Source organism: Mauremys reevesii, linkage group 2 (assembly GCF_016161935.1).
Source record: "Mauremys reevesii isolate NIE-2019 linkage group 2, ASM1616193v1, whole genome shotgun sequence".
In the NCBI taxonomy this organism is placed as follows: Eukaryota; Metazoa; Chordata; order Testudines; family Geoemydidae; genus Mauremys; species Mauremys reevesii.
The window spans coordinates 36,342,228-36,364,002 of record NC_052624.1 but is presented as its reverse complement, the minus strand read 5'-3'; the positions used below and the strand labels follow the sequence as shown (position 1 = coordinate 36,364,002).

At 42.4% G+C, this 21,775-nt stretch overlaps 1 protein-coding gene across 2 annotated transcripts in view; it reads left to right on the top strand.

Moving 5' to 3' along the window:
* The window catches only part of SPAG6 (sperm associated antigen 6), a 54,925-nt gene extending 36,838 nt beyond the window's left edge, over positions 1-18,087 (top strand). The window contains exons 8-11 of one of the 2 annotated variants that reach the window (XM_039526876.1): positions 947-1,138; positions 2,176-2,292; positions 13,706-13,851; positions 17,935-18,087. In XM_039526876.1, the coding sequence (XP_039382810.1) occupies positions 947-1,138; positions 2,176-2,292; positions 13,706-13,851; positions 17,935-18,001 (522 nt within the window). In that variant the 3' untranslated portion in view covers positions 18,002-18,087. Of the gene's footprint in view, positions 1-946; positions 1,139-2,175; positions 2,293-13,705; positions 13,852-14,083; positions 14,215-17,934 lie in introns of those variants that run through there. The other variant, XM_039526877.1, reaches the window with a different exon arrangement.
* Positions 18,088-21,775: the final 3,688 nt, after the last annotated feature.

The window sequence follows — 21,775 nt, the reverse complement described above, 5'->3', positions numbered from 1 at the left end:
CACATTATAATCCTTTTTGAAACAATAATTTGTGATGGCATATAATTTACTAAACCACTATGACTGCACTGCTACTACTATAATAAATTTACAAAAACAATCATCATGCTTACACACAATCTTGGTCCCTGAAATGCATTATATAGTTTGATTCAGCTATGCGTATGATATTTTGCATTTAATAAGTTTGATGTTTTGTAGATTTTTCAGTTTTAAATGAATATGTTTGATAGTAATATAGAGGGGAGGTGAATTACCATACATGCAATAGGCAATAAGAGGGTTTAATATTTGTTAAATATAATTGTATCTAACACAACATTTTGATGTATGTTAAGGCCAGTGGATAGTTGAATAAATACTATGCATTATCAAAATACAGAATTCTAATTATAAACTGGGCATGACTAAGGGAGCAATCTAACTGACGAAGGTCCCAGCTCATGTGAGTATGGGTCAACATCTCCCTATGTAATAACATATTAGTCATTCTTAGATTAATTGTGTCCAATGAAAAAGGAAAAAATTATAATATGAAAGATTCCTATTCATAAAAAAACTATAAAGTGAATAAAGAAATACTAAAGACCTTGGGATATCAGTGTCTGTCAAAAATGGTGGCGTTGCTTTCAGCTGCCTGAATTGTGGCATCTGCTCTTTGAAACCTTTGGAGTAGCTGACGTGTTCGCTAAAACTGCCCTCAAACTCAGAGAAACTGGCATATTTAATATTCTCTCTCCAGTTAGACTTGTATAGATTCTTTTTTTTTAAATTATTTCTGGCCACATAGTTGACTTGAAAAATGACAGCTCCATCCTATGTTCATCTACAATGTATTCAAGCCAGAAAAATAGAAATAGAAGAAACAAGCTTTTTCTAATAATCTGTTCCAGTGTCTAGTCCTGCCCTTGATTCATAATGTTTGTGTTTTTAATGAATACTACAGGGGGTGCCACAACTGTCTATCTGCTTGTCAGAGGAACGAGAAGATCATATTAAGGCAGCGGCTGCTTGGGCCTTGGGACAGATTGGAAGACATACTCCAGAGCATGCACGTGCTGTTGCTGTAACAAATGTGTTACCGCTGCTGCTTTCCCTGTATATGGAAACAGAAAGCTCAGAAGATCTTCAAGTAAAAGTAGGTGCAGTGTCTGAAATACTATGCATTGCTGTTAATCATCAGATTTAAGTCCTTCAAAATTACAGAGTGTTAATTGTTATTCAATATTATCATGCCACCAGTCAGTGAGTGATGTCTAATGGTGTATTTTTATTTTTTGTACACATAAGCCTTTCTTACAATTTTATAAGTGCTGTCAGTATGAAATGTGTTTTTTGCTGGCTTAAAAAAAACACTCTTGGGTAAAGGATAGTCCATATTTAGGGCTATCATTACACTTTTACAATGGGGCTAGTTACTGTCTGCCTATTAGCCTTTGTTGAAATAGATTTTTGTGTGACATTACAGGAAATGATGTGATCGTATAATATATGATATATTTCTTATCATATCATGTCATTCCATTTTGAAGGCAACTAGAGAATGATCAGCCCCATATTTGTTGAGTAAGACCCCACCTTTATATAGCCATTTTCAGAGTTTTAAGGCCAATGGTCACCAAAAAAAAAAAAAAAAAAAGGCCAACGTTCTCTGAACCTGCAGTCCTACACAATTGGGTCATTACTTTCTCTGGTTTAGGACCCAAACACTGATGCACACTCACTTCCCTTTGCAGAGGTGGCAGTGCAAGGTGCAGCTCCAGACTGGCAGGGTCTCCTAATAAACTACTACTCAAATACAATCTTTTAAAAACATGTTTTTAATTTAACTTTTTTTATTGTATTACAGTACTTTAATTTATATTTACTTAGGGGGCCTGCTCCCTTTCCCATTGCACTCAGAGGAAAATTGCCATGACTTTGACTAGATAACTTAATAGGAATACGATGCACTGAAGATTTGTTTTGCAGTTTGATAAGATGAGCCGAAAATTGATTCTTTATTAAATTAATTGATGGATCGTGTAGTTTTGATTCAGAAAATTGCCCTTTTGAAATAATTCCGACCAAAAAAGCAAATTGATCAGACTTTCAAACACCAGGAATGTGGACATAAATTCACATTGTTGTTTCATTGATGTCTTACTATAGACATTTTGTTTTGCATTTCAATAGACTAAAAAGGCCTTAAAGAACATCTTGCAGAAATGCACATATCTGCCAGCACTTGAACCCTTGCTGCATGATGCACCTCCCAATATTCTGAAACACGTAGTTGGGCAGTTCAGTAAGGTAAGAAAAGGCTCTTCTTGGTGAATGATAGATTAACCATCTGTTACCTAAACAGCATGTTTGCAGTGTTGTTGTAGCTTTGTTGGTCCCAGGATATTAGAGAGACAAGGGGGGTGGGGGTGGTAATATCTTTTACTACCACCTTCTCTTGGAGAAAGAGACAAGCTTTTGAACTACACAGAGCTCTGTCTCTTTCACCTATGGATGTTGGTCCAATCAAATATATTATCTGTCACCAGCTGAAGCCATGGCTGGAGCCGTGGCTGGGGCTGGAGCTAGGGCTATGCTCCCCGCATAGCCCTGTGGCTTCCACCGGTGGTCGCTGCTGGGGCTGTGCACCTCTGCCCTGCGGTGAGGGCTGCAGCTGGGGCTGTGCACCTCTGCTGCGGCTTGTACGGTTATTTTTAGTAAAAGTCATGGGTTCGTGAATTTTTGTTTGTTGCTGGTGACCTGTCTGTGACTACTAAAAATAACGGTCAGAAAATCTTAGCCTTACTCATAAGCAAGACACTGTCTTCCTCCTCTGCCAAAGTAGAAAATTAGCCCTTATGCAGAGAACCCAACTAGGTCAGTGCATCGCTTAAGTCTCACTGAAGCCATGTTTTAGGTCTAGTGCAAGCGCTCTACACAGGGGTGAATTGAATCAATTATTAGAAAAATTGTTTTAAAAGTAAAAGCTTCTCCAGTTCTGTGTTTTATCTTTTGACTCCAGTCCTGGACTAGGTGGAAAAATCCTAAATCTTCTTCCAAACTCTTTAAAATGTGCAATTATGTCAGTTATTTAAGTAACAGATTTGAGCAAAATATAGAGGTAAAAATTAATGTAATTAAAATATTTTATTTAAACGGTGAATAACTGTCATGGATTTTAGGTATTTTGAGTTTCTGCCGTGGTGACCAGCTGTTAGGGAATCCCACTCCACTATAGCCCTTTCTTCTTTCAAATACAATACTGCATAATCCTTTAGTAGAGACTGCCAGATTGTCCTGCTCTGGTGTTCTTTGCTGGAAATGCCCAAATAAAATTCTCTGATATTATCTAGTACTACATTCCACAGACTTGGAAATGCTGCTGTTTATACATCCGGCTAAATCAATAAGGATTGCACATTTGTTCAAAATACCGGTGCCATGGTGCTTATGTGTGTTGACCTGGCCAGGAAACCATTTTCCTATTCTGCAAAAAATTTTGAGGTATTGAAAAGTTTCCCTCATTCAACATTGGGATGAAAAGTCAATCTCAAAAATGTTTGTGAACTGAAAATCTGAAAAAATTCTTGGTTCAGCTCATTTGAAACATTACATTTTTATTTTGACCATTTGAAAATTTTATATTCTTCTTCGAGTGCTGTCCCTGTGGGTGCTCCACTTCAGGTGTTGGTGCATCCTGGTGCTGTTGATCAGAGATTTCCTATAGCAGTGTTTGTATGGGATGCGCGTGTGCAGTAGCTGTCTTGCTGCACCGTTGGAGTCTCATCTAGCGTGCGCACAACCTGACCCCTTCAGTTCCTTCTCAACCGTCCTCAGCTGAAGATGGAACTTGGGGCAGTGTGTCAGCTTCTTCCCCTGTATATAGAGAAAAAAGAAAAATATTAGCTAGATACCTTAGATAAGTTAGTTCTAATTGTTAGCTTATTGTTAGCTAATTGTTAGTTCTTATTGTTAACTCATTGTTAGCTTAGCTAGTAGTTTGTTTAAAAAGAAAAGTTTATTGTCCCATTCCATGTTCCTTTTGGAGCCCTCTCTGGAACATGCCTGGTTCCCCAGGCTTTAAAAGATGCGGCTCCTGCTGGGAAATGATGACGATATCCGACAGACACTCTGTCTGTGTGAGATGTCGCAGTGAATCGCACATACCCCAAAAGTGCGTTCACTGTAACAACTTGAAGGCAAGAGCCCAGCACGACTGGGACCTCTGCCTCAAGATGATCCTAATGGAGAAATTGCTGCAGGTGAGCCCAAAAATAGACCTCCCAAAACATGTCGCTAAGGGCTCTCTGACCAAGTTGGAACCAAGGAAGAGCACAGCTCTGTCCTCTAAAGAAAAGAGGACGCGAGAGTCAACCTCTCCCCAGAGGAAACCACACAAAAAGAAATGTTCCCCTGTGAGGTCATTACCTTCAGTGCTGGCCGCCTCTCAAGTCAGTGCCTATGACTCACCCGGCACCTCCGGCACAGGCTGTACCGTTGAGCCCAAAGCCATGGGTGGTGCATATTGTAGGCTGGGGGAGGCTATGCCTCCCCAACAGCCCAGCGCGGCCCACCCACAATCCACCTGGAATGTCCCCTCTTGCTTGCCCTTCTCCGTTGGCCCCAGGCAGGCTGGCTGCTCCTCTTCAGGGAAGCATGCTGGAGCTGGGACGAGGGCTAGGGTGGCTGTGGTTGGGCCTTGGGGTGGCTGGGGCTGCCAGCAGTGGGGAGGCCCCCAGGGTGGAGGGGGAGAAGGGGCTGCCTGCCCCATGCTGGTGAGGGGCCATGCACCACCCACCCAGAGCTTGGGTGTGTGTACACAGCCTCCCTAAGCCAGCAAGTCAGCCGCCACCCATGCCCAAAGTAGTAATGGCGTTGAGATATAGGCATAGCCATGCCTCTGCCATGGCACTGACCACGTTGGTAGGGGAAGTGGCTACGGCACCAAGCCTACTGCCATCTCCAGCACTGACAATGACCTCGGCACTGATGCCTCCATCAGCCCTGACTGATATTGCCATGATGGGTCCACCGGCACCGACAAAGACAAGCCACAAGACAGCTGCACACCATTCAGCTCCTACAAAATCCTTGGCACCGCCTCCATCGGTTCCACAGCAATTCCTAACGCAGAGCGATATATAGATATCTTTGGTGCCCCAATCACCACTTCTTGGCACTGACGGATCTCCTCCAAGAAGCATCATTATGCACCCACTTCTCCCATGACACCATCAGTACCAAGCGACAGCGAGAATGAGGAACAGGATGAGGGGGTCTTCTCCCCACAACACTTCTCACCTCCTCAACACAGACCACTTGGAGGAAAAGTCTGAGGGCCAAAATCATCATAAACAGCCCACACACCCATGGTATGGACAACCATGGATGTGTCCTCCCATGACGTTTCCCATGCAGTGGCCAACATGGGACCTGTTGGCAGCATATAGAGCCCACTGTGCCAAAACCTCATCACCGCCCAGAGGTGAACTTAGGTCTCCTCCATTGTCCCCAGTGGCGATGACATCCATAGTCCCAGAGGATATAACAGAGAAGCTCGAAGAAGAAACAGGTTAGGAAAACATGTCACCACCTAACAATTCTTCCTCTCTTCATGAGGCCATTATGTCACCTCCACCTACAATGGCAGATGATTTTAAACAGTTTCAAGAACTCTTTGAGAATTGCACTGAGCCAGAACACACCTTTGGAAGAAGTCCAAGAAAATCAGCATAAGTTGGTCCAAATTTTGCAAACCTTGTCCTCCTCAAAAATTGTACTACCAATAAACAACGCCATTCTGGAACCTGCTGAAACGGTGTGGCAGCCGCCAGCCGCCATTCCATCTACATGCAAAAAGGCCAATAGAAAATATTATCTGCTGGCCAAAGGCATGGACTTCTTCTTTTCTCATCCGTCACCAAACTCACTGGTTGTTGAGGTGGCAAACCATTGATCTAAACATTTTAAATCCACACCTCATGATAAGGACTACAAAAGGCTGGACCTCCTAGGAAGGAAGGTATACACCTCATCCACTTTGCAATGTAGGGTCGCCCTCCTGGTGCAACACTCCGCACGCTGGGCATTTACACATCACTAGCTAAAAGAAAGCCTTACCAATCTTACCATCATTCTAAAGACACACAATGTAGTTGCCAGAATACCAGACCTTAAAACACCAACAGGCAGAGAAACCAACCACAAAGACACCAACCACAAAGACATCAGCCATCTTAACCCCAACCAGCAGTGTCACATCCGTCATCTACTAAGCAACAATTTTGAACTGTTGGTCAAGGGTCTGAATGACCTCCCACTCAAGACAGCGCCACTTTGCTCATTTGGCCATATATTGAGACCTTTATCAAACATGGGAATTCGCAACAAGGACCACTGGTCCTAGAGATCATACGATCAGGTTATGCCATCCACTTTATTTTTTGCCCACCTACCCTACCTCCTTCCCCGTCCCTCTTCAGGGACCCTTCTCACAAGCACCTCTTAAGGCAGGAACTACATCACCTACTGCAACTAGGTGCTGTGGAGCTAATACTTATGCAATACAGAGGGAAGGGCTTCTATTCCCATTATTTCTGACCCAGAAGAAAAATGGAGGATGGCGACCCATATTGGATCTACAAAAACGTAACGTTTGTCCGCTCCCAGAAATTCAAAATGGTCACATTAGGCACTGTGATCCCAGCGCTGGAACAGTGGGACTTGTTTTCAGCCCTTGACCTACAAGACACGTATTTCCACATTACCATTCACAGGCAATTCCTCCGATTCACATTATTAGGACATGAGCACTACCAGTACATAGTGCTTCCATTCAGACTGTCCACTGCACCAAGGGTCTTCTCCAAAACCCTTGTGGTTGTCGCTGCGCACCTGTGCAAGCAGGGAATCGTGTTTTTCCCGTATCTAGATGACTACTTCCTGAAAGACCCCAATTGGATAGCAATGACAGAAATCACCCAACCGACTACTGCCCTCTTCCAAACACTTGGGCTGCAACTGAACATACAAAAGTTAACATTGATACCCACACAACAACTAGACTTCATTGGAGCACACCTTGATTCGGTTCAAGCCAGAGCATCTCTACCGCAAACCAGATTTCTGATAATAAAAAAGCTCATAGAGACAGTTTTCATCAGTCCATGAATCACAGCAAAAACCTGTCTACAACTGCTAGGACACATGCAGCCACCACATTCATGGTAAAACATGTGAGACTACACATGTGCTGCCTACAAGGTTGGCTGAGTTCCATATACAAACCCATCAAACACAGTTTGAACAAGATCGTAACACCAGCTCCTAGAGTACTAGAATCCCTTCAGTGTTGGACAAAACAGGAAAATCTCTGCTCAGGGATTCCCTTTTACCTGGAACCACCCTCAGTTATGATCACAACAGATGCCTCCTTGATAGGTTGGGATGCACACCTGGATCATCATACAATCCACGGCAGGTGGTCACCAGTGGAAACACATCTCCATATCAGCATACTGAAACTAATAGCGGGACGGAATGCTTGCCTCCATTTCCTTCCGCTCATAAAGAATGAGATGGTATGGGTGATGACAGACAATATTGCATGCATGTTCTACATCAACCGACAAGGGGGTGCACGATCCCACTCCCTATGTACTTAGGTCATAAAACTCTGGAACTGGTGTATTCATCGCCACATTGACATCTCAGCCTCCTACCTCCCTGGATGTCAAAATACCACAGCGGACACTCTAAGCAGATGGTTCTCACAGGAACACAGATGGGAAATGAATCCCTCAGTCTTACAACTAGAGCCCTATGTGGATACAAATTTATATCCATGGATGCGGATATTTGTGGATCTAAATCAGCATCCGCAGAACTGCAGGGCTGCCCCGGGAACCACAGCAGCAAAAGGAGCAGAATGTGGGGCCGCTGCTCCCAGGAGCCAGCATCCAATGCCAACAGCTCCTCTGGCATGGCTGTACTGCCCACAGCCCTGCCCACTGGGGTGGGCAGGCTCACTGGCAGCTATCCCTGGTCACGCTCTTGTGTTCAAGCAGTGCACACACCCTCAGACAGGAGAAGCAGACAGCTGTGTGGAAGGGACAGGGGCGGGCCTGTGGATGGTACAGCTGCACTGGAGAAGCTGCCTGCATGGAATGCTGGCTCCTAGGAATGGCGGCCCAACATTCTCTTCTTTCCACCATTGCGGTTCCTGGGAGGTCCCTGAAGTTCCATGGATACCGATTTATACCCGTGGATATCTGAATCCGTGGATATAAATTTGTATCCATGCAGGGCTCTACTTACAACATATATTCCAACGATGGGGGTTACCCACCATTGACCTATTTGCTACATCTCAGAATCACAAATGTCTGCTAGTCTGTTCGAGAGCGGGATTAGGACCTTGATCCATAGGGGATGCTTTCCTCCTCACATGGTACACAGCACTCCAATATGCATTCCTGCCAGTCCCCCAATCCCCTGGGTCCGACATAAGATACAGGACAACAATGCCAAAATCATATTGATAGCCCTAGCATGGCCCAGGCAGACCTGCTATCCTTACCTGATGCACATGACCGTTTGCGCCCCACGAACTCTCCCACTGAGACCGAATCTTCTCTCTCAAGCCAATGGTCAGATCCTCATCTGAACCTGGAGAAACTCCATCTGAAAGCGTGGCCCCTTCATGGTTCCAGCAGCACGAATTAGCCTGTTTGGAACAAGTCAAACATGTTATTGAACAGCAGATGTATATCCACATGCAGTACATACCTGCATCAATTGAAAAGATTCTCCGCATGGAGTCAGAACAAACAATACTACACCACTGTCGCTAGTACTAGAATTTCTCTTAGAACTGAAGAACTCAGGACTGTCCACAAGTTCTAGTAAAGCACATCTCACAGTGATCACCACTTTTCATCATAAAATCTATGGATTCTCAGTATTTGCACACCTGACCACCAAGCAGTTTCTCACTGGCATACAGAATCTCTACCCAGAAGTATACCACCCCACACCACTTGGGACCTAAACCTAGTTCTCAAAGGCCTTACTAGACCATCCTTTGAGCAGCTGGCCACTTGTTCCTTGCAACACCTCTTGATGAAGGTGACATTCTTGGTGGCTATCACCTCCACCAGATGAGTGAGTGAGATTGTTGCATTAATGGCTAATCCACCATAGACTGTCTTCTTTAAAGACAAGATCATATTGCAACCTCACCCAAAGTTCCTCCCCAAAATAGCTTCAACTTTCCATATCACCCAACCTATTCATCTCCCCACATTGTACCCCAAACTGCACAGAAACACACAGGAGGCCATGTTACACACTCTAGATGTTCGACCAGCAAAAACCTTTTACCTGAATAGAACAAAATCTTTCTGCAAAGCCCCAAAACTCTTCATCTCAACAACAAAACAATCCAAGGGCTCTGCTATATCCTCTCAGAGACTATCTAAGTGGATCTCGAGCTGCATCCAATTATGTTATCAAACAGATAAGACAGAGCCACCAATGGGGATCAGGTGCCTTTCTATGTGTTCCATGGCAGCATCTATACCATTTCTGAACAATGTACTGGGACGTTACACCCCATATTCTTTATAGAAACATGCTTATGATATGAATATGGCATAACTAAGATTTATTTGATGCAAGATGGGTCTTGTGAAATATCATTGGAAAATTTACTAAATCTGATTATCCAATTTGTATGCATGTATCATTTATGTATCTGAAGTTAGGAATATTGACTATGTAACAATTACAACTGTGTGTGTACTTGGGGAACACCCACCAGACAGAATGCAATCAGCCTGAATGGGCCATTAGAAAAGACAAAGGGTCTTTGAAGATGCTGACTTCCCATCTTCCTGGAGTTCCTTCTGTGGATATTAAAAATAAACCTTGTCTCATGGTTGCTTTGACACTGCAAGGTCATGTGATCATGTCACCTGGTACAGGACACCATCTTGAGCTGGTATTTTTCCACTGAAGGGGGGGGAGGCACAAACAAGGAAACAAAAGATTCACACCATATGTAAATCCTGTTTAAGGCTGGAGAGTGAGTTAATCAAGGTTGTCGCTGGTTCTTCACTGAATCCTCGTCCAGGATGACTGCTGTAAACACCTAAGACTGATCTGGGGAGAAAGGACTGGGACCCAGGCTGAAACAGGGGTCTAGCCTATGAAGAGAAATACCTGAAACTCGAAGCTGCAGAAACTCTGCATGAAGTTCTTTGCAGTAAAAGTGTATCTCTTGCACCATAACTCTGAAATTCTCTGCCCTTGGACATTAGGGAGATTGCTTTCATAAGCTCACTTATAGCCTAAAACAACATTTAGGGTGAGAAATTACTATTTGTAACCAGTTTCTTTAGTGAATTAAGCTTAGGATGTGTGTTTGTTTATTTTGCTCAGTGATCTGCTTTTTCTGTTTGCTATCCCTTATAATCACTTAAAATTCATCCTTTGTAGTTAAGAAACTGGTTTTGTTTTCTAAAACCCAGTTTGTGCAATTCATAACTATGGGGGCGGGGGAGATGGCAAAGAGCTGTGTATATCTTCCTCCACAATGAAGGAGGGGGCAATTTCCATGAGCTTTTGCTATATAGAGCTCTATAAAGCGCAATACAATATAATTTTGGGTTTACACACCAGAGGGTGTGTGCACAGGAGTGCTGGGCAATCCCTTAGCTGAGTCCTCTCACACAGAGCTGATTGCAGACTCTGGGGGTGTGATTTTAGAGTTGGGTGTGTCCCTACTTGTGTGTGTGCTGGAAAGGAGCTTGAGAACCTGTCACAACAGCACAGAATAGGGGGAGCCCAGGCTGTTGGGACAGGCGGGCTATGTGGGACCTCAGCACATCCAGTGACACCCCAAAAAGGGGGTCCAACCCGTCACATATCTCAGAGATCTGCAGAGCTGCTACATGGGCCTCAGAACATACATTCATTAACAAGTAAACAATTACACAGGACTCACGAGCTGATGCCATGCTGGGCCTAACAGTCCTCTCCTCCACTATGCATGTAACTCCAAAGTCTCCCCAACCATAGTGGACACTGTTCTACATTCACCTGAAGTGGAGCACCCACAAGGACAGCACTCGAAGAAGAAGAGAGGGTTACTCACCTGGTGCAGTAACTGAGGTTCTTCGAGATGTGTGTCCCTGTGGGTGCTTCACTACCCACCCTCCTCTCCTCTACTTTGGAGTTCGATACAAGGACTCTATAGTAGAGAAGGAACTAAAGGGGTCAGGCTGTGTGCGCACTAGATGAGACTCCAACAGTGCAGTGAGACAGCTACTGTGCACATGTGTCCCGACCGAACTCTGCTACTGAAAATCTCCAATCAATGGTGCTCGGACATACCAGCACTTGAAGTGGAGCACCCACAGGGACACACATCTCAAAGAACTTCAGTTACTGCGCAAGGTGAGTAACTCTCTCTCTTTTTTTTTCTTTCTTACTATAACTAACATTTCAAAAGGAAAAGCATTTTTACCCTGGAAAAATGGATTTTTTTCATTTAAAAAAAAGTTAAAACGTTTTGACAATTTTGAAACGTAGTTTTTCAAGTTGAAAAAAATTGTTGAAACTGACTCTTCTCCATGAATGGTTTCAACAAATAAGCATTTTCCGATGAAAAAATATTTTGTCAGAAAATTCCCAACCAGCTCTGCTGACCACAGTAAGTAATAAAGGGAGCTCTTAGTAGCTAGCTGCCCATTGTATGGATTCTTGCTGTTTTTTATGTTGTAAATGGCTTGGACGAACACAGTTTATATTGAATGACATGTTGGTTCTTTATGCTTCTCCTCACCCATTGCATTAAACAAACTATGTTTGGATGGCTTATGTATAATGTATACATTTATATGACATTCTTTACAGTAAAAGTGTTTCTCTTGCACCATAACTCTGAAATTCTCTGTCCTTGGACATTAGGGAGATTGCTTCCATCAGCTCACTTATAGCCAAGTAAAAGCTTTATTGCCTAAAGTGCACTTCACTGTGGGGAAGCTATGGCCATTTGAGCAATGCCCTAAGAACAGGTCTGTGCATCACCACACTGTCTCAGTGGGGGTTGAGGGAGGGACTGTGCCTCTCTGAGAGACACAGTCCCTCCCTAAGATCTCTCTTACTCAAGGGGAGGGTGCATCCTGCTCCCTGCAGCCAGCTTTGGGAGCCAGTATGGAGGGAGGAAGGGATGTGGCTTACCCCCTTGTTATCCTCTTTTAGGTAGTTTGTGCCCCTGGATGCAGCAGTTCCACAGTGAAAGGATTGTAATTGTTCCTGGCCCTTGCATGAAGTGATAATGGGGTCAAGCTCCTTGCTTCCTCCCTTTGCCCTCTCTACCTGAGGGCCAGGAGACTCTGTTGTTTAATCCTTCTGGGGGTGTTTTATATGGTACAAAAGGAACTAGAGAAATGAAGTTTGTCTGTTCAAATTGTTAGCTCATCTGCCTGATGGGGAACGTGTCTAATTCCCTTTCCCCACTCTTTTAGCATAGTTGCTCTTTTTTCCCAAGGTGCTAGTTAACAACTGAAACACAACCAAATTTAAAACTTGGTTTGCCCAGCTAATATGAATGGGGCCAGATCAAGTTATAAAGTGCTTTTGCCCATGTAGGGTTTAACCTACAGGGTTGGGTACAACCATGTTTAATCAATCATGGCTATTTTTGTGATGTAGATGTAGCTGACAGCTCATTGTTTCACTCGACATACCATTCTGGCCTAGTAGATCCACTGGCCAACTACTGCCATTCTTCTTTGCCTGCCCACAACCCTCCTCCTCCTCTGGAGAGAGCTGCATATCAGCATCATTCGGGGGGCTGCAAAATCCCTTTACTTACCACTTCTGCTTTCCATCTCCTTTGTGCAGCAAACAGTGCATTTTTGCTATCTGTAGGGGCCATCCATGGCTACACAGATGGACTGTGGGATTTGATCCATGGTTTTTAATATCCAGGAACTTGAGTTGATAGTAACAATCCATATTAGATCATAAGAATGATAGGAAAATCTACTGTACAAATAAACTGAGTGAATCAATATAAAAGACTTAACTAAGTCAGTGGTAATGGGACAGGTGCAATTATCATTCCATAAAAGTAACAAAGAATCCTGTGGCACCTTATAGACTAACAGACGTTCTGCAGCATGAGCTTTCGTGGGTGAATGAATATTTTCTTCTTTCTGCATCTGCATCTCATCTGCTGAAGAAGTGGTATTTCACCACTCTCTCATGCTGCTGAACTGTGTCTAGTCTACACTACAAGCTGCTTTTACTTTACAGATCCAGACTAGACAACTACTCCTCTCTATCATTCCATGTTAGTTTTCTGTTTGTTTAATCTTCACAGGCATGTTGTTTTGTAGAAACAATTAAAATATTAATTGCATAAAGCTGTCATAAGCATTTTTATTATTTACAGCGGTGTATATTAAATGAACAGATCAAATTATGTTGCAGCCTAGTGAAGGTGGCTCAAGATTTAATTGTTCCTAGTTAACCAACAAGTTAAAATAAAACCTTTATTACAGGAGGTGCTACGTCTCTGAATATTGCTTGCAATTCTGTTTTATCTTATTCTCTGTGTATGTTCTCTGATTTTTTTTTAATATTAAAGCTTACCAATGTAGAAGGCTCTTTTAAAGGGAAGTTTAACACTCATTATGTACTTCATTTTTTGTAGGTGCTGCCGCATGATAGCAAAGCACGACGTCTCTTTGTAACAAGTGGTGGACTTAAAAAAGTTCAAGAGATAAAAGCAGAGCCGGGTTCACTTCTTCAAGAGTACATCAACACTATTAACAACTGTTACCCAGAGGAAATAGTAAGGTGAGGAAATTGAAGACCTAGCAATTCATAGTTGTTACATTGTTAGATTGTCTTCAAAGCACAAAATGAGAGATTTGAAATATAATTTAAGGTCTGTGTGAATGCCCTTTTAAAATTAATGATCATCTTTGGTTATCAGCCCGAAAAAGTAGTTGGATGAACACAAAATTAGACAGATACTTTCTTGTCTTTCTGAACGTTTTATTATCATCTTTTTAAAATTGCTTCTCAGGTTCAAATTTACCTCTTCCTAAACAAAGCCCAAGATTGCCCTTTTGCAGGGAACTAAGTGGGAGTTGGGGAATAGAATTAACTCCCACATCCACCAGGCAGGCTCTGGGGCTGCAACACCACCCTTCTGGATGCCATGCCAATCAGTAAGCAGAAGTAGCAGTTTCTGCCCCATACATGGAATACAGGTAATGTATCTTTTGGTGCCTCCTCTGACTTCCCCTTGGCTTCCCCAACACCGTTCTCTGAGCTAACTTGTTCCGAGGCTTCAGTGTACCAGGATGGAGAGAGCCTCCTGATCTGTTGCTCCAACCACAGCTGCTCCTTCCCTAAGCCTCATGAGGAGGTTCAAGTGTTATATAAAGGACCATGCACTAGCTGTCTGCACCAAGGCGAGTTTTGCTCTTGATGAATACAGAATTACTGTTAAATAGTTGGCACTCAAAATGTCACCAACCTTAACTTATAATAAGGAGGGAAATCTCCTCCTGAATTCTAGATATCCATTTACCAGTTCTTCACTTCAGCAATACACTCACGGGGATGTTGTACTGTTGCACGCCCTGTACTGGTTCTTTGCATCAGCGTCATCAATTTTAACTATAGTAAACAGCATTTGTTAGCTAATAGCAGTGCTTAATTTGTAGTGAAAGAGGTGATGGGGTTCAAGCAATTAGATGCCAGGACTCAAGCAATTTTTTTTGTAACTTTCATAACTGACACGGCAAGCCCAAAGGTGCTGGGGCTATGAGCTGCCAAGCCTAGAGGTGCCAGGGCTCAGTCCTGGAAAGCTCTGGCACGAGTTAAGCACTGGCTAATAGTTGCTGCAAATTAGAAGTTGCACAGACATGGAATCCTGTTTGCTTCTGCAAGGGAAAACTCAGTGACTGTCAAAGGGGTAAAGAATCATCAAGACATTTTCAAGCTATGAAGAGTAACTATATAGAATAAAAAAAAATTTGTTTACATTTTTTGGCTGTACTTCATGTTTCCTTTTGCTACAAACTACTTTTTTTGTTAGGGGAAGCAAAGAAACATGCCATTGGTGTAATGAAGAAAATGTGTCCTTTAAGCTCCTCCCCCGCCTCTTTGTGCAGTAGAACCATGTTGGTTCCACTGCCGGGGCACTTCTGCTGCTCCAGAGGTCAGGGCTGGATTTGTCCTATAAAGCTGCTTTTTCAGGCTGTCTGCAGATTCAGGAAGACAACTGCATTACTTTGCATTTGGAAAGTTATTTTCACAAAAGCTAATAATGGATTTACAAACAACTATATAAAGTTTTAAATTCTATAGAAAATCAGTGAGGAGAATGAAGCAAAGACAAATTCCATGCATTATTAACCCCCTCTGTGCTAGCATTTGGAATTTCTCATTGAACACATTTCAGTTATAATAAACTTTACTCCTATCTCCTTGTAGTTAAGGCTTTCAGTGTTCAGAGATGTGCAGCAATGGCTCTGTACGGCTCGTTAGACATACAGTATTACTGTGTTTTCTTAGGAACATACACAATAATACAAGTAATCCAAGTCTCAGATATTATGCTGATGGGTATGGTATAAAAACCTAGACAGCTAGCAGTGCAATACTTCAGCACTATGTAGATTGAAGGTTCTTTCTGGTATAGCACTGGAGTGATTTTGCTTATACAACTAGGGTGCATGCCTCCACTCTTAATAACTTTTAGAATTAAGAATAAATACAGCTAGCCTATTGGGCATAAATTGATAATGTCTGTATTCAAACCTTATTTGTTGTTCTCGGATAATATGATTTGGAAGTATTGAGGTATGTACAGCTATTTCTATTCCTCATTCCTTTCCTTGTCTGTGTGTTGATTTTGAAACTTCATCCACCTCTCTTAAGTCTGATATTCATGTAACATCAAGAACGCAGGACGGAGTTTTTGTAAGCTTTAGTGGCTTGTAAAAAAGGGAGCAACTTGACTGTTGTAAATTCCTCAATGCAAAGTCTTCAAAGAATCACACTGACAAAGGAAATTCTCCAGAAATTTCTCAAGGGAGAGAGACTTTGACCATGATTGTTTCTAAGCAAAGCATTGGAAAAATTTAATGTCATTTTTCTTGGTCTTATCTTGCCACATTGGAATAGAAACAAACTATTCCAGCATAAAGACATCAGTATGCAATGGACTTTCAAAAGCCTTTGTTAGGACTTTATTTGTGGGTAAATAAAGGATAAAATTCTCCCCTGAACCCCATAGGTTAACAGAATGAATAATTACTTTAGGTGTCTTTAGGAGATTTCACCCCACAGATATAGGTTTTTTAAAATTCCATGAATGATTTACCAAGTCAATGATCCTTTGTAGTTTACAGTTTTTGTAGGTCATAAAAATAGGGCTTAATTTACAAACAAGTGAACATAAAAGTGCACATCTGACTTAGACATGGAAATATCCTGATGCACATGGGTGAGATTTTGCATACATAGCTGTGTATGGGCATAAGCACTGACTTGCACACACACTGGGGCATGTGTGGATTTACATCAGATCCAGGTGTACATAAAAATGAACCCGGATTTTAAAATTAACTTCTATGAAGTTTAAACTAAGCATATTTACAGGAAATCCAAGTGCAGACAAAATTCTAGCATCTATATCAAACCATGAACTACAGTGTAATATGCTTGAGATCTGCAGGGTTGGAAGGATTTTGTGAATTTTCACCAGTGAACCTTTAGGTAAATGGTATAGTTCAGTTAAAAAAGCAAAACCAAAAAGCCTTCAACCAGTCAGCAGCAAGCTTATTCAGAAAAGGGCAGTTTACTTAAAAAAACAAAAATAAACAAATGCTGGCCTCTGATTACTTGAGGGACACAACTGGTCTGTTCTCAAAGCCAGTCAGAATGCAGTAGGTCAGTAAAGTCACAATGAATTTCTACTCTAATAAAAATCTCTTGAATAATGTAATCTCCATCAGTCATTTGGTATTACAGAAATAAGATCATTGCCATAAAACATTGTTACAAGATCACTGTTACTAACATTGTACATTAATCAACTGTTTGCCTTTGCATTAGTTTTTGACATGTACACTTGCATTTCTCTGGCAGCCGTAAACCATTATGCTGTGACAGACATTCTGTGGAAACTCATGCTTTGCATTAAGGGTCAGAGTTTCTCATGAGCTCAGCACCCAGCAGCTCCCATTGAGAAGAGTGCTGTTGGATGCTGAACTCTCCTGAAAACTGGCCACTCCCTTTAAGTGCCTATTTGGGAGCTGAGCTCTTTTTGAAAATCTGACTCCAGTTGAATACTGAGCAGTTCTGAAAATCTGGTCCTATAGGTCTGAATGCTGGCATTTTACAGTCATTTTGCTCAGGGGTAAATGATGACACAAAATGCACGGTAGTACAGAAACAGTCTCTTAAAGGATTACAGGTGGATAATTACAGATCTTCTTGAGCTATAACCAGAGTTTGGGCTAGTCTACACTTACCAGCCGGGTCGACGCGGTGAGTTCGACTTCTCAGAGTTCGAACTATCGCGTCTAATCTGGATGCGATAGTTCGAACTCCGGAAGCGCCGCGGTCGACTCCGGTACTCCACCACTGCAAAAGGCGGTGGCGGAGTCAACCTTGGAGCCGCGGACTTCGATTCCGCGGCATCTGGACGGGTGAGTAGTTTGAACTAGGGTACTTCGAATTCAGCTACGCTATTCACGTAGCTGAACTTGCGTACCCTAGTTCGACCCCCGCCCTTAGTGTAGACCTGCCCTTTGAGTCTAGCAATTTTCTAATAAATACACTAGATATTAATATAATTTAAATATTTAGCATCATATATATTCCCTTGTCTAATACACAGACAAAATGTTTCTTTTTCAGGTATTATTCTCCTGGATATTCTGATGCACTTCTGGAAAGAGTGGAAAATTATCAACCAGTTTTATAAATGCTTTGATTTTTCTGTTAAAATAGCCTATTTCTCATATGTGCTTTTCTGATGAGCATGAAAATACAGTACAGTATAGCCAGAAACTCTTGCTGAATTCTGAAATATTTATCTTTCTCCTATTCTCTGAACTATTAATCACCATTATTAATCCTTTGTCAGTTTGAAGAAATAACCTTGATTTTTTTTGTGCTGTAGTGTTTGTGCAAGCTCACATTGAGAACAAGGATTCTCAAATGTCAGGAGTTCATGTTTCTCAAAAGTCACTCATGCTGCAGAGTGCTGAGCACTGCCTGGATGTACTTGGGAGCCCTCTTCAACTCCCACTGCACTCAATGGAAGTTGAAGGAGCTCAGTGTCTCCAGCAAATGATATTTTGTTCTGTATATAATTAGTTTCTGAAGTTTTGCTCCTCCTTTTCTGATTTTTTTCTGCTTGATCCTACAACTAGTTATTACCTCATGTTTCACTAAAACTCCATGTGAGAGCAAGGATTTGTGATGGAGAAACTCTTTGTCGAATCAGTCCTTATTCTTTATTTCCTCATGGAAAGCTAGTGGTTATCTGACCGGGGCCCAGGCTTTGGCTTTCCCAGTATTGTAACTATTTCCCTGTTTGTACCTTTATACATAGGTTAGAGCTCCCCAGGTCTGAGAGAATCCTAACTCTTTTGTTATTATGCAATCAGTTTTCCTCTGAAACATTTCCAACCCCTCCTTGATGGAAAACAAGAGACTGACTTATTAGGTACGATTTTGGTCTATAGGGGCCAAAGTAGGTATAAAATAGACAAGCTGTCAGGGTCTGACAGTGATATGAGGACCAAATCCTACCTTGGCTGGTGCAGTATGGTGGACCAGGAATCCTGGCCAGTGCATCCTCTGCAGGAGTCCTGCTGCTTGAGGCAAGATTTCTCATGATGGGAAGGGGCAGCACACTTCTCTGCCCCTCTGATCAGGAACAGAGTGTGAGCACCCAAACTGAGCTTTCTGTATGTGCATAGGGGCCAGATCCTGTGAGGTCCAGTCAGATTCAGAGCACAGTCAACTCTGGTTGTAAGTACGCAGCATCTGGCAGGAAGTACTCAACAGCTCATATAACGGGCCCTCAGAACAATGCCTGCAAAGTACTGAGCATCTTCAGTGAATTGAGGGCACTTTACTCCCAGTCACTTGAATGGAACTTGAGGTTGCTCAGCATTTGTCAGGAGACAGTTGGCACTCTGCAGAATTGGGTCTAAACAGGTCGGGAGCCTAAAGAGAGTCCTTCATCCATAGATCACGCCCACACAGGTATGTTGCAGATATTAGCTGTTGGCTTGCTGGAGCACTATGGCGAGATTTTTCCCTCTTACATGATGTAATAAGACTCTTAACTTCCTCTTATCCCTCTTGGGTACCAGTGCAGCACAGGACAGGATGTAGTCCTGAGTAGTCACTAGCCTACCTGGCATAGTCATTTGTCATTCCCTTTGAACTACTGACCATTTTTCTCCCTCTAGTATGTAGCATTTTCTTTCAAAGAATAATAAAAATTTTGTTTCTGCAATGGAGCGTTGAACTACTCAGTGTGGGGAGAGATGTTTGAAAACCCCACATTAAAGAGAACACTTTTGACATACAATAAAATGTGTCAAATTAATTTTTCTACTTTTGTAAAAAAATGTAAGTTTATAAAACAGGAATAGTCTCCTCTATTAACTGTGTATAACAGGAGCAATGCTTCAATGTAATTGGAAATTATTTAGAGTGGGTACCTTGGCCAAATTCTAAATTTCTATTTTCTTTTATTCTTGTCAGCATCATTTTCAGCAGTTTACAAAAATATTGATGGGTTATCTTGACTAAAGGACTAATTCTACAAAGGGCTGAGTCCCTGCTGCGAGGTGTGAGTGCTATCAGCTTCCACGTTTTTCAGAGGGAGTAGAGGGTGCACAGCACCTTGCAGTATCTAGCCCTAATTGAATTGGAAGCTGAGAGGCTTCATGAATTCTGATACTGAGATATTCATAGACCATACCAGGTGGGTTCCTTCATTATCAACCAAAATATCTGTCTTCCCTAACGGAAAGTAAACACCATATCATACCCCAACCTCTAAATCTTTTTCTATTTCTCACAGTAGACCAGATTGTCCAAAGGGATGAACTCCACCTGTGTGGACAAAACAGTGTAAAAGGAGGGTGCTTGGTGCCTGGCAGAAGCTGGCTCAATATTGGGGAATTATTATTTAAGACAATTATACATTTTATCCTAGGCAAATAAAATCATTTGGCCTCTAACTGTTGTTGTAATAATCCAAGGATCCTGCCAGATCCTGCCACGTTGCTGCAGTCAGGGGAGTGGAGATGATGTAGAATCTTGTGCTGGTTGCCTGCAGTTGAACAGGCTCCTTCACAGGGTTGCAACCCCTCCTCCTGTGGCTGGAGAACTCCCCATGGACACTGATGCTGCACAGGGCAGGATTTAGGTCTTAAACAGCACTGTGACTTATTTGCATTTTCAAATTCACTAGTTCAATGACTACTATTTTTTGCAGTGCTTCAATAGCTATGTTTTACAGCACTTCAGCCCTCTCTCTCTTGGTTTAAATAATATCTATACCTGTGTTAATGTTTATAGCCACTACTGTGGCAACTGTCAAGTGGTATCTTTTGTCTCAGTTCCATGTAATAAAATCTAGTTGTTTGCATTCTAATTCACTGTAGAAATCCTGTTTTTGTACTGATTTAATGGCATCATGTCGCACACAAACTCATGGAAGTTGGCTTGATGAACAGGCCGATTGTGCAAGGGTCAGCTGCTGCCTCAGTTTACCTCTGGAGCAGTGCTTCTATATCTCCCTCTGAAATCTCATACACTTACATATTTCAAATATAATTCCAACTTGTGGAGACTGGTTTATTAACCCATAACACAAAATAAACACAAGTTGTCCCTTTTACCCTTCCAGGTACAAGTACTTACATTCCTTTAAACTCACAGCTCCTTTAGCCTTTCTTTGGGCTCAAGTAATTCTTTGCCCTACTATCAGGGCTTCTCAGTTCAAGTCCTTGTGGCTCTTAGTTGAAGATTCTTCACAGCTCTCCTTCTAGGGGCTGCAATTGAATCCTGGCAGGCTTCCCTCAGGCTCCCACAATCCTGGCTTTACCACAGGAGAGCCTTGCAGGATGGTCTGGTACAAAGAACCCAGACTGGCGCTCACCTTTCCACTTGAGCAGGCTTCTGTTTACTGGAAGCACTGCTTCTGGAGTTGTCATGTGACTCAGCACAGGCTAAGGCCTTGAAACAGTGCAGGGGTGTTCAGAACTTTAATCCTTTTAGCAGCAGGATTGGCTGGTCCACAAAAACTACCTTTTTCATCTAGCCACTCTGGGATCAATAGGATCTGCAAAGGGGAGCTTACACAGATAAACTCTACTCTCACACATATGATTCAAGGCAGATTTCAACTATCTCAGAGAAATAGTAGACAAGGTCCAATGGAAAGACCAATTAGGAAGAACAGGAGTTGAAGGGAGCTGGTAGTTCTTAAAAGATGTAATAACAGAGGCTCAAAATCAAGCTATTCTGACACAGAGGAAAGATATGAGCTATAGGAGGGCAATGTGGCTGCACAAGCTGCTTTTTAACTATCTAAAAACCAAAAGGGATACATATAGGAAATGGAAGACGGGGCATGTCACCAAGGAAGCATACATGGGAATATCATGAGCGTTTAGGGACAAAATCAGGAAAGCCAAGGCAATGAATGAGTTACAGTAGGCAAGAAATG